Source organism: Gymnodraco acuticeps, unplaced genomic scaffold, assembly GCF_902827175.1.
Source record: "Gymnodraco acuticeps unplaced genomic scaffold, fGymAcu1.1, whole genome shotgun sequence".
Taxonomy (NCBI): Eukaryota; Metazoa; Chordata; class Actinopteri; order Perciformes; family Bathydraconidae; genus Gymnodraco; species Gymnodraco acuticeps.
In genome coordinates, this window is record NW_022992023.1 from 801,511 (window position 1) to 814,040 (window position 12,530).

At 44.9% G+C, this 12,530-nt stretch overlaps 2 protein-coding genes across 2 annotated transcripts; one reads left to right on the top strand and one right to left on the bottom strand.

Annotated features, from left to right (window-relative positions):
* Positions 1-455: 455 nt before the first annotated feature.
* LOC117536600 (heat shock factor protein 2-like) lies at positions 456-952 on the top strand (the record flags this gene model as incomplete). Its single annotated transcript, XM_034201541.1, is given in 1 exon segment — positions 456-952. A coding segment is annotated over 1 exon segment (166 nt), but the record flags the coding sequence as incomplete, so codon positions are not given.
* Positions 953-2,410: 1,458 nt separating this feature from the next.
* On the bottom strand, positions 2,411-7,476 carry serinc1 (serine incorporator 1). Its single transcript, XM_034201526.1, has 10 exons — positions 6,928-7,476; positions 6,270-6,431; positions 5,914-6,107; positions 5,738-5,817; positions 5,283-5,420; positions 4,983-5,152; positions 4,224-4,314; positions 3,783-3,924; positions 3,478-3,699; positions 2,411-3,114 (listed from the first exon to the last, which is right to left on the bottom strand). Exons 1-10 carry the CDS (start codon positions 6,964-6,966, stop codon positions 2,976-2,978), a joined length of 1,377 nt encoding a protein of 458 aa, XP_034057417.1. The 5' UTR covers positions 6,967-7,476; the 3' UTR covers positions 2,411-2,975.
* Positions 7,477-12,530: the final 5,054 nt, after the last annotated feature.

Below are 12,530 nucleotides of genomic sequence, written 5' to 3' on the forward strand. Positions count from 1 at the left end.
CTCCTCCCTCCCTCCTCTCTCTCTGACAGCCCGTCAGTTTCTCATGCAGCTCGCTAAACAGAGGGCGGGGCATCAGGTGATCATGCAGAGCTGAGTGTCTTGGTCAGACTCAGCAGCTGATCTGATCTCTCTCTCTCGTGTCCGGTTATACTTCACTCGCGTTTATGTCCATATCGATCAGATCCAGCTCTCCTGATCGTTCTTTATAGAGAGCACCGATCAAACTATTAAGAGTGAATATCGGACGATAATGACCGGCGGCCAATCGATCGGAGCATCCCTAATTATTAGCGGCTAACGGAAAACCCTGGTGTGTGTGTACGGAGTTCTGGAGTGCCAGCTGTTCTCTGGACAACAAATAATAACAATGGTTTCAAAGGAAAGTAAATACATGGAGGATGATGTTTCAGGATGGACAGGCAGATGTGTTTACTGGACTCTGTGTTCTTGTGTTCAGATAAGCAGCTGGTCCAATACACATCATGCCCCCTACTGGCCTTCCTGGACGGCTGCCTCCCTCATGCAGAGCAGGACGGCAGCAGCAGCAGCAGCTCCTCCTTTAACAGCTCTCAGCTCTCCTCCAGCCCCCCCAGCTGGTTGTGGGGTGGAGCCCCCCCTTAGAGCTGCTGGACTCCAGTGTGGAGTCCAAGCCAACGGCCCGCAGCTCCCTGATCCGTCTGGAGCCTCTGACGGAGGCGGAGGCCAGCGCCGAGACACTCTTCTACCTGTGTGAGCTGAGTCCTGCTGCAGCGGAGGGGGAGGCTCTGCAGGACAGAGTGTGAGCAGGCTCCACACCCTTAGTGGCCCCACTTCCACCTGGGGGCCACCGTGACAAGCAGCAGTTTGTACCCTGTGCACATTTCTACATTTTGCATTGAAGATAACATTTGAGTTACAGAAGTAGGCCACATTGCCATCAAAAGTTATAATTATAGTTTACCAAATCTTTTAATCACCCAAAGCATGATGGGAAGTGTAGTTCCAAAACACAAAACATTCTAATCTAAGTAAAATTAGTACAGCTGACCTTATTCTCTATTTAGTTTTTTTTTGTTACCGTGCATTACGAACAACACATTTTACAAACAACACAGACTTACTTAATAAAAATACTGCAGTGAACTCTAAAACCACAAGAATAAATAAATATGAATGAACAAGGGCTGCTTCTTATAGCATCAGTGTAATATTGCTGCAACTTGTTCATCGGTGAAATACATTATTATTACTATGAACACTACTTATTATTACCAGTGTTTTCTTCAACGCAATGCTCTGAAAAGTGTGGCCTCCTGTGGGAACAGGGACACCGCAGCCAGTATCTTTAGCGCATCCTGGTCAGCGAAGAAGCTGGACCTTGTTTTGTACTCTGAAATATATTTATTCACATGTGTTTTTTATCTTTTGCTCCGTTCTGTCCAAAAATATTCAGATAGTGTCGTGCTCAAGCTGCGGGACCGAAGCAACATTTCGCCAAGAACTGGAGACTAAACAGTTAATGGAAATAAAGACCTGAACATATAACCAGTTAATGCCGTCCAACAAAGACACGGCTATATCAAATTAATTTTTTGTGTAGTAAGTTCATCTGTTATCTCAGTTTGACGACCACCTCTCCCGGTTGTCAAAATAAGGAAGCGGCCTTTATTAAACCATGAAAACATTTATTTTAAAGTAAGAAATTCCTAAATATCCTACGAGCTCCCTGTTCCTTAGTTGAGGTGAGAAAAACAGAGTGGGGGGCTGATCTCAGAGCTGTAAATAGTGTCCCTCAGTACGCTCATGTAGTGGTTTCCTCTGCTGTTCACTGATAGAAGTGTCCCTTCTTATCTAGCCATACTTCACATGGCAGAGACTGTTTATAGTTCACTGCATGGCCATGTCTCTGAGACCCGCCAGCTGTCTCATTGTTGTGGTTACAATAAAGCAAATACTACAATGTACATGTGTCCCTGCTTCTATTATTCTATAACCATGTGCAGACTTATTGTGTGATTTGCCAGCTATTTGCTCCACCTGCGAACATAAAGTGTTGTGACGCTCAAAAGAAAAAACTACTTTAGAAATGTCATTTCACATTTCCGATGATTGATCATACCGGCAGCCTTTCTTATTGGTCTCCTTAACAGTAAGGTGCAAACACACACACATCTTCTCCAGCCTGGATATTGCTGGATTCACATAGAGGGAAACAGCTGCTACTTCTGCATACCTTCATTCATGTAAGAATGTTCAACTCTTCACAGATTTGTATGCTTCTATTCCTACCTCCTAATATTAATTCACAGGACACAATGAAGATAGAACTGCTGAAGAAATCCCTAGCTGAGACTCCGCTTCTGTCAGTGGTAAGGGTAGTTGGACTTTATTTTCTTTCTGTTATGCAGGTCTTTTTAGAAATAAAACACACTGCTTTTACTCAGTTTTATTAAACTGCATACAATATACTTTTACATGTCAAGAGAAAAATTATATTAGGATAAAAGCACAGGTGAGACAATCATACAAATGTACACACAATGTGCCTGCTAGGTACATGAGAAACTACATGCTAATGCTAACACTACCAAATAACTTAGAGAAGTTTTCAAACAACCATTTTCCATTTAAAGTCAAAATGTAACACGAAGCAGGAATGCCTTTGTTGTGATTGTGCAAGCACACAACATGGTGATTAGCTACAGTGATCCACAGCTGGAGTTCTGCTCATACACACCACCATCTAACTTGGTCTACATGTAGTGGCATTCCCATTAGTAATACTGCAGTCAGAGTTCACTGTTACACACAGACAGCTACTGTTAATGTCACATCAGCTTTAAAGGAAACGCATGCCGCTCTGAAAACTATTTACAATGGCAACAGCATGGGGAGCCCCCCCAGCTGCACTGATGCATGCTGGACTTCCTACTGAACTAACACTGAAGCAGGGCATGGTGGGGGTTTCGGGGGGGGGGGGCAGTGCAGTGGCTGCTTCAGTCAAAGTCTCTGTTGACCAGGACCAGAGGAGCCACCAGCGTCCACACATAGAGGGCGATGCAGATCCAGCTGGAGGAGATCTTCACCCACACTGAGGGCCACTTGCTGGTCATGGCCTCGTAGTTAGAGTCAGGACTGCAGAGAGAACACATCACATGACTCACTTAAAGAGCATAACTCGATACAACAAGATTAAACCTCAGTGACGCAGAAATGTGAAACACATGAGGGCAACTCGCTAATATAAACATGACTTCACCCATGATAACTGCAAACATGTTTATTTGGAACACAGGTGTCAAACTCAAATCAAATATTTGCTTGGATATTATTTAAGTTATTACTAAAACCTATTATTTTATATATAGCAGTCTTAAAGTTACAACCGGCCCTTTGAAAGCAACTAAAATGCTAATGTGGCCCGCGATTAAAATAAGTTTGAAAGCCCTGATCTAACAGACTGAAGGTAGCATGAGCAGTCAGTGAGCGGACACCTACCTGTACCAGTTGGTGAGTGTCATCATGATGTAGAGGGAGGCCAGGAACAGCATGAAGTGGAAGAAGGAGTAGGAGTACGTGACTCCATCCTTCTCGTTGTCCACAGCCCGGTTCACTCCCCCCTCCTCAAAGCTGTCAGCCTGCGGCCCGTCCTCGATCAGGGCCGACTCATCACTGGTGAGGGTCAGCTTGTTCACCTGGGCGTTGGACGAGTTACGGATACTGAGGGACAGACAGCTGTTAGCTGGACAGACAGGTTCACTAATGTGGGACTTTATGAAAGATCTCTAAAAGGATCTCCTCACCTGGAGTACAGGACACACATGAGGAAAAGGATCAATCCCACAATCCCCTGGGCATCCCACCACTGCACCACATGGTCCTGCCCCGCGGGGCTGGTGCTGTTCAGTCCGATGATGCCCAGAAGGCTCGGGTTACACTTCCTATCTGTGAGCAACAAAATATTTTCACTACACCCACACACACACCCAACCCACAACCCACCCCACACCACACACACACACACACACACACACACACACACACACCCACACACACACACACACACACACACACACACACACACACACACACACACACACACACACACACACACACACACACACCACACACACACACACACACACACACACACACACACACACACACACCACACACACACACACACACAACAACACACACACACACACACACACACACACACACCCACACACACACACACCTACCAGGCTCGTTAGTCATGGCGGACCAGGTGAGGTACATGGTGTAGAGGGTCACCAGGGAGGACTGCAGCAGGCCGGACCGGGGCTGGGACTCCTGCAGCAGAGAGCAGGCTTCACCAACACCACCCACACACTCACTCAATAGAAGTGCCTATGTCGCCAGAGAGCCTCCTCCCAGCGCTGCATCATTATTTGTATTGTCTCTATGACAATGATATCTTGATAATGTTTCACCACCGATGTACAGACCTGTTTCGTCCCTACTTTAAATTAAGATGGAATAGCTTTTCATCAATACAAGCAACCAGGAGATGCTTGCTCTCAAATTGTGTATGATTGTGCTTCAGTGCCGGAGAGCAAGAAGGACAAATCTGTATGGAGAGAAAAGTCACACACTCACTGGCAGCAACAGCGTCCGGAGGATCCAGTCAAATAAAATGGCTTTCGCGCTTAGTTAGGATAGTTTCTGTGTGAAAGCTGCTTCTCCTCCCAACTCTAACGTGATGTCTTTTGTATTACGTGTGTACTGAGTGGACAGACAATACAGAAAGAAAAACACTGCATGCGATCTCTCACACTGTGCTCAGTTATATAGAACCCTTTTTTTGATCATCAGATGGGTAATGAAAACAGAATTTTGAAGAAACAGAATACGGAACCACAGCATCAGATCTTACCTCAATAAAAAGTTTAAAGGTTTATAGGAAGTCAATAATCTTTTTAATTAAACATGGCGTGGGAAGTGCATGAGCAAGAGGTCACCTGGATGTGCGGCAGGATGGAGAGCACGGAGGAGCCCAGGCACAGCAGCATGTTGATGCTGATGAACACTTTGTTCTCCGTGCAGCCGTTAGAATGGGTGTAGTAGACGTAGAACAGGACCACAGACACCAGAGACATCACGTAGTTTAGAGTGGTGACCGAGAGCAGAGCTGTGGACACAATACAACTGCATTACACACGTCAATACACATGAATGACGGCAGTAAAGGGTTTCCATTTGAACATGTAGGTGCAGTTTATCACAGCGGGGTTATCCATGTGTAATAACAGTCACCATACCTGCATACCAGCAGCGAGAGTTGCCCTCCTCCATTTTCTCCACCCAGGACTCGTTCCAGGAGTGGGCAAAGTCAATGAGTAACACCAGCTGGATCAGGATGAAGCAGAAGGCTCCGGCCATGCCGACGTAGAACCACACTGAGGAGAACGGAGCGAGAAGACGTCACTACATCGTCACACAGAGGTCATGTACACCGTACCCTTACACTGCATGAAGACACCACCCTCCCCATACCTGCTCTGAGGCCAGCAGGCGCCGGGACACTAACAAGAAAAGGACTACAGGACTGAGCAATCTTCATAAACACTGTCAACAGATACTCTCACCAAATTCAAGGCTCTTTTTTCAAGACATTTTGAGATGTGTGGTGTTACAATATGTTTATACTGTGCACACACTTGCATGCTTTGTTGCATTTCTTTCAAGGGGAAAGGACATGTAAGAGAACTGTTACCCGTAGTGAAGGGGCCTTCTGAGATGAAGAATGATCCAATGGTGATGGCAGCTGCTGCAGCAAACTTAAAGAACCAGAACCTGCAACAACAGGTCTGAGATCAGTACTGCGGAATCATCACCACAACATTCATCAGGTGACTCTGTATACATAATGATGGATGGATCGGGGCTCACCCGTTGTGCAGTGCGGCTCGGGGGTCCTGACTGCTCCTGACTTTGACCATGAGCAGGGAGAAGAGCAGGAAGAACATGGCCATGCCGAAGCAGACGCGGTACACAGCCTTATAGCCAACCAGCACATCACAGTTCACATGCCCCTCCACACCAGGGATGGAGGAGCCCATCCCCCCTTCACAGAAACCTGGAATCTGCAGCAGCACACAGCAGGGTTAGCCTTCATGACCAGTTACACAAACCCCCCCTGGAATACTAAGAGAAAGTGATCACAGATTAACTCATGGGAAGATGTTGTGAGGAAACACAGAGTCCTTCATATGTCCTGCACTGTAATCACAAGCTCTCTCCTGTACCTTCTTCAGCTGGCCCTCCATGCCGGGCATCAGCATGATGCAGGCCACAGCTACACCCAGCAGCAGGAAGAAGGCGTAGATCAGGCGGGTCACTGTGGAGTTGTTCCCACTGGGACAACAGCGACTCAGCAAGCAGGGGGCACTGCCACACAGGCAGGGGACCTACACACACACACACACACACACACACACACACACACACACACGTCATTACTCTCATAGCCAGGCAGATAGACAAGTGTGTGTGTGTGTGTGTGTGTGTGTGTGTGTGTGTGTGTGTGTGTGTGTGTGTGTGTGTGTGTGTTGGTGTGTGTTTCGCAATAAGTGACACCGACCTGTTTACACAGTGTCCTGATTTCAACGTTACACAAGCTGCTCTGGTGACGTAATCCGTGTGTTTGTTTTCATGATATGCATGCCAGATAAAAAATATATGTGTGTGTGTGTGTGTGTGATTTAACGCAGACGTTACGTAAGAGCTGTTTTCCAAACAAAGGCAGGCCCATACAGACAACACACACACACACACACACACACACACGCACACACAATACACAGAGTCCGTCAGCAGTACACGGACAGGCTGGGCCTTTGTTATTGCGCAGTCATGACACCATCAGCAGCCAGACACAGAACCACCACCACCCTCCCCTCTCACCCAGCTCGCCATGGAGCACAGTCCCAGCACGGCTCCCATGATGCCCGCGGTGTGTTCTGCTGTGAGATGGTGCTGCGGGTCTCTCAGAGGTGGATGATGCTTATGCGTCTGCGTCTGCGTCTCCGTCTCCGTCTCCTGCTTCTGCTTCTTCTTCTTCTGTCTCTCTGTGTAATATGCACAGCAGCGCTCTGCTGCCCCCCCCAGGCCGCTCCCACAGGCTGTTCACTGGGTTTTTTTGGGGTCCTTCTTCTACTATATATATAGATATATGACAGACTTCCACAGAAGCAGCTTTTTCATACTTATTAGACATTAGTTATTTACCCTAGTCTTTAGTTTGTTAGTGCACGTGAGAGTCACGGACATGAATTCATGGATCAAGGCAGACTGGTTTACAGACTCTACTGTTTTGCGAATCCGGTGCTTAAACAAATAGCTCTACAACCCTGGCCGAAATGTCCCTAAAATGAAGTCTGAAGCCTCATCTCAATACCCCTCCTTTCCCTCACTCGCTTGCCTTCCTTGCGTCTTAGCTCCGCGAGAGACACACGAGAGAGGCTTCTCCATTCTTAAATTTCCCCTCCTCGACTCCCCTCCTCGAGACTTAGGGCCCTTCTCACTTCTCTTATTTTTTATTTCCTCGCTCCTCGGTCTCACCAGAAGTTGATTTGTCTGCGCCATCTTGAGTAGCGTCCCAATGGCCTTATTTTTGCCGGAGGACCGAGGAGCGATAATGGAGGAGCTATAACCGAGGAACCACCAGACCATCCTTCGATGAAATCCTCTGACACTCGCCCCGCCCCCTTACTCTGTATCGCTCACTGATTGGACGATGCAGCGCATGCACTGATCTGATGCTTCTTGACATGAGAGCAGTTTCCCAGCGGAGTGAAGAAAACACATGAACCTCACGGGAGTCACTCCTCAGTTTATACCGTGTTTTGTTTCAATTCATGTTTCATTTAGTTACAAATATGTGATATATCTGAACAACAAAGTGGTCAAAAATCATTTTATTCATTTATTGGAAACATTTTCATGATCGCTTTTTTGGTTTTACATTTTCATTTATTGTCATTTCCATTCAGTCAGTCATTAAGTGCTATTAAAATGTTAATGTGCTACATATCCACACAAACAAACAAAGTGTGCAATCCAATGAATGTTAATCTAACTGGGTTTTGATAGATACCATATCTCTTTTTCTTCTCTCAATTATTTTATTTCTATTGTGCACTCTAATCAATATTAATCAAACTAATGTTCGTTTATACATTTTAAGAATGGTGTTTATCTTTTTTGAGAATGAGTTCTTATTTTATTTTATTTATTTGGGTCTACAACAGATGATACAAATGTTTGTGTCAGTAAATGTGTACTAACAGAGGCGGGGGTGTGTGTGGAAATAACGGGGACAGAGCTGCTGTCAGACGATCAGCTGTGCAGCTTCAAGTGACGCTCCGGAGGAAAGGACGTCCCATTGCTCTTAAAACTCATTCCCTGCTTCTCGTGGTTTCCTTGCGTCCCTCCATGCTTCCCTTGTGGGAGGGACTAAACGCAAGGAAACGACGCAAGTTAGGGAAGCAAGGAATCCATTTAACCGAAGTGAGAAGGACCCAAAGAAACGCCCATTCATTCATTCATTCATTCTGACTAGGCTTGTTTGAGACGCGTTGCGGCTCGCCTCGAAAGTAGACGAGAGTAGCCGATCGCAGTCGGGGGAGGTCTCAAAAAGCTCGCCTGAAGTCGGACAGCTACGAGTCGGCTTCTTCTTCTTCATCTTCTTCTTCGCCTTCTTCTTCTTCTTCTTCTCTCGGTTATTTGGCGGATTGCAAACAACTTTAAGGTGCATACCGCCACCTCCGGAGTCGGCTTGACTCGGTTTGCATTTATAAAGAATGCACACATGTGTTTAATCGTTAATGTCAGATATGTACTAAGTAAATAGCCTACATTAGTTCCTGCTCAAGATTAGATTCAACTTTATTGTTATTGCACATATTACAGGTACTGAGACAACGAAATGCAGTTTAGCTTCTAACCAGGTGCAACAAGCAGTGAAGTGAAAAGTAATGTACACAATAGACAGAATAAAATATAGAATGAATTGAATGATGAATAAACAGTGAGGGGTATGAATACACTAGATATACACAGCAGCCTGTGAGCAGTATGAACAGTGTGTATGAATATGCTAAGATATATGAAAACGGTAAGCAGTGCAAGTATAGTATAAAATATATTAATTTCATGATGATAAACATTGTGGAACAATGATGAAAAATGTGAATGGAAGTGGCGACGTAAAACTGACACAAAACAACAACAAACTTTTGCCGAGCCAATTGGAGAGTTTCATCACCAGCACGTGGTAAAAACCACCAATGAGCGCTCAGCTCGAGATACCAGCGAGTCGTTTCCCATCAAGCATTTCGCTTCCGCAGCCCGTGGAGAGGAACTGCGCCGCCTCGCCGCGCCTCGCTCTCAAGGCTGCGGGCGTCTTTGTCCCGCGAGATTTCAACGTGTCATGTAGGCGAGCCTCCAGAGCAAGTCGGACAAAATGACTAACCATCATGCAACGCACTAGCAAGACTTTGATCGCAACTGCGCAGGTCTGCGCAGGTCTCGCTTGTCTCAAACAAGCCTACTGACTTTATGAAGAAGATCGCAGGAAATGACGACAGAACAGCTAAAAAAGACATCTCACACCGTGCAAGATTTAGGTTATTTTGGGGAGGTGGAGATAAATCATATTGTTTGGTGGATGCAGTTTGAACCAGAGTAGCAGAATGGAGGTCGGATCGTCACCAAAATAAATAAATAAGTGGTCCGAAAAAGGTTCATGACAAAAAAAATACACATAGCCTTCCTCAGGCAGTGTGTTTGTACCGGGGACAGGAGACCCCCCCTTGATGAGAGACTGTAAGAAATGATCGGGGAATCCCTCCGGAGTGGAGTCATGACGACTGGATCTGAATTATGTGTTTGTATTTGGTGGTTTGTGTTCCAGCTGTCGATCAGCTGTGCCTAGCATCTCCACTGCAGCCTGTGCATCTCAACCCCCCCCCCCCCCCGCCCCCCCCCCTCCCGGCAGCAACTCTATATCCACCAGTTAAAGGAAATACATACAACTAATGTGTTGCGTTAGGCTTAGTTTCCATACCTCCTGTGTTTTACGAGCGACTTATCAAGTCTTGGCAAACGGCATAAAACACGATTAAACGTGATAGTATATAAAACCATGCTCGTACAACCTATAGAAATGCAAAACGGCGTCAGTTTAGACGTAATTCTGTCCTCCTGCTTACCGCATCATTTATGAGAAAACATTTCATAACATTAACACAACATATTCGAGGTGGTTTTAAATAACATATCCGTATTTATTTATTTCTCCAAGTTATGTTTTTGTGTGCACTGAGGAGTCTCAAACAGGCGTTTGTTTAATCATTTTAAGATTGGCTTTAATCAATGTTTGAAAATGAATTCTTCATAAATGAGAGGTAACGTTTTATTTATGGTATTATTTTTGACATATTTCTCTCCATTCTTCCTTCTGCCAACGGTGTCGAAGTTTCTCGTCTCTCCCGTTGTTGTGCTTAGTGCGTACGCATGGGTTAGAGTTTGCGTGGAGGACCACACATTTTCCCGTCAAGTTAGTATTTTATAAATCGCAAACATTGCGTAGAAACTGGCGTACGCCATTTTTTGAGCGTATATCCCTTTATAAATCAGGCCCCAGATGCTTCTTGACTTGAGAGCAGTTTCCCAGCGGAGTGAAGAAAACACATGAACCTCACGGGAGTCACTCCTCAGTTTATACCGTGTTTTGTTTCAATTCATGTTTCATTTAGTTACAAATATGTGATATATCTGAACAACAAAGTGGTCAAAAATCATTTAATTCATTTTTTGGAAACATTTTCATGATCCCTTTTTTCGTTTTACATTTTCATTTATTGTCATTTCCATTCAGTCAGTCATTAAGTGCTATTAAAATGTTAATGTGCTACATATCCACACAAACACACAAAGTGTGCAATCCAATGAATGTTAATCTAACTGGGTTTTGATAGATAACATATCTCTTTTTCTTCTCTCAATTATTTTATTTCTATTGTGCACTCTAATCAATATTAATCAAACTATTGTTCGTTTATACATTTTAAGAATGGTGTTTATCTTTTTTGAGAATTAGTTCTTATTTGATTTTATGTATTTGGGTCTACAACAGATGATACAAATGTTTGTGTCAGTAAATGTGTACTAACAGAGGCGGGGTGTGTGTGGAAATAACGGGGACAGAGCTGCTGTCAGCAGTGGCGGCGCCAGAGATTTTCTTTAGGGGGTGCTGTGGGGTAGCTTGACGTTTCATAGAGGGTGCTCAAACATTAAGGGTTTCCCATTAATGCACCACCGCTACAGTTGCATTTTCTACTGCAACACTCCCCACACACACACACACACACACACACACACACACACACACACACACACACACACACACACACACACACACACACACACACACACACACACACACACACACACACACACAGTGCACCCGCGACTGTAACAATGAAGGCTCGATAATCAGCTCACGGCATATAGGTGTAAGCAGGGGTAAAGTGCTATTTTTACAAGTGGGGAGTGGACCTCACGTACTCTAGGAGGGTCCTCACCTCCTCTCGTGGGGCATGTTTCCCCGGGAAGATTTTTTTTAAATATTGAAGTTAAAAGCATCAATCTGGTGCACTTTGAGAGCAACATTAAGAGATCTATGGATACATCTCTCATCACCCATATGAAACAGAACTGTAAACAGATTTTCTATTTCTTCATAGACATTTTACAAATCACTCCCCTTTTAAAACAAACCGTTTGAGACCCACTGAGATAACTAGACTAAAGTTAACTATCTAAACACTGAGAGTCCTTTACTTCACCTGAGCTGAGGTTACCTGAGACTCTCCGTCTGACAGGAGAGAGAACTTCTCCCTCCACCTTGTTGTTGAAAAAGCTCCTTATACCCGTTAGCTTGGCTAGCTAGCACCAGATGCTAACCACAACGATCTCCAGTAGATACCCACCGGTGCGCGAGCTTCTCTCTCTCGCTCGCGCACACACACGAAATGGCTCGTGCCACACACACACAGAGCAGAGCTTGAATGAAACACAGAGACCCAAAAGTAAGCTACTTGTACTCACGAGGCCTATTATGTGCAGAATCCCTCTCGCTTTCAGGTGGTTTTGATTGAGTGTCCACACGTGGACGTTTAAGGACTAAAAAACGATACATTTTTTCACTTTGCTGTTAGAAAATAATGTGGCGCTCTAGCTAACAGGAAGTCACTCAAGTGTCACAAAGTAATTTAGCCTATGGGTAGGTCAAAAATCGAATGGGTGCTGGCCATTGGCCTAATCATATCACCTGTGTTGGCTTTATGTTTTTGGTCAAACATTTGTTTGTTTCACATGCATTGATGTAATCAATAATTTTTCTAATTTAATAAAAATAATAATAATAATAATTTTCGAAAAAAAACACAAACATATTTCTTGGGGGTGTTTAGGGGGTGCTTTGGCAATCCTGGGGAGTGCTT

Coding starts and splice junctions, on each gene's coding strand:
- serinc1 (XM_034201526.1), bottom strand. CDS start 6,966: ATGGGAGCCGTGCTGGGACTGTGCTCCATGGCGAGCTGG. Junction 6,432..6,927: donor TGTGCTCCATGGCGAGCTGG/GTGAGAGGGGAG, acceptor GTGTGTGTGTAG/GTCCCCTGCCTGTGTGGCAG. Junction 6,108..6,269: donor TGGAGGGCCAGCTGAAGAAG/GTACAGGAGAGA, acceptor GTGCTGCTGCAG/ATTCCAGGTTTCTGTGAAGG.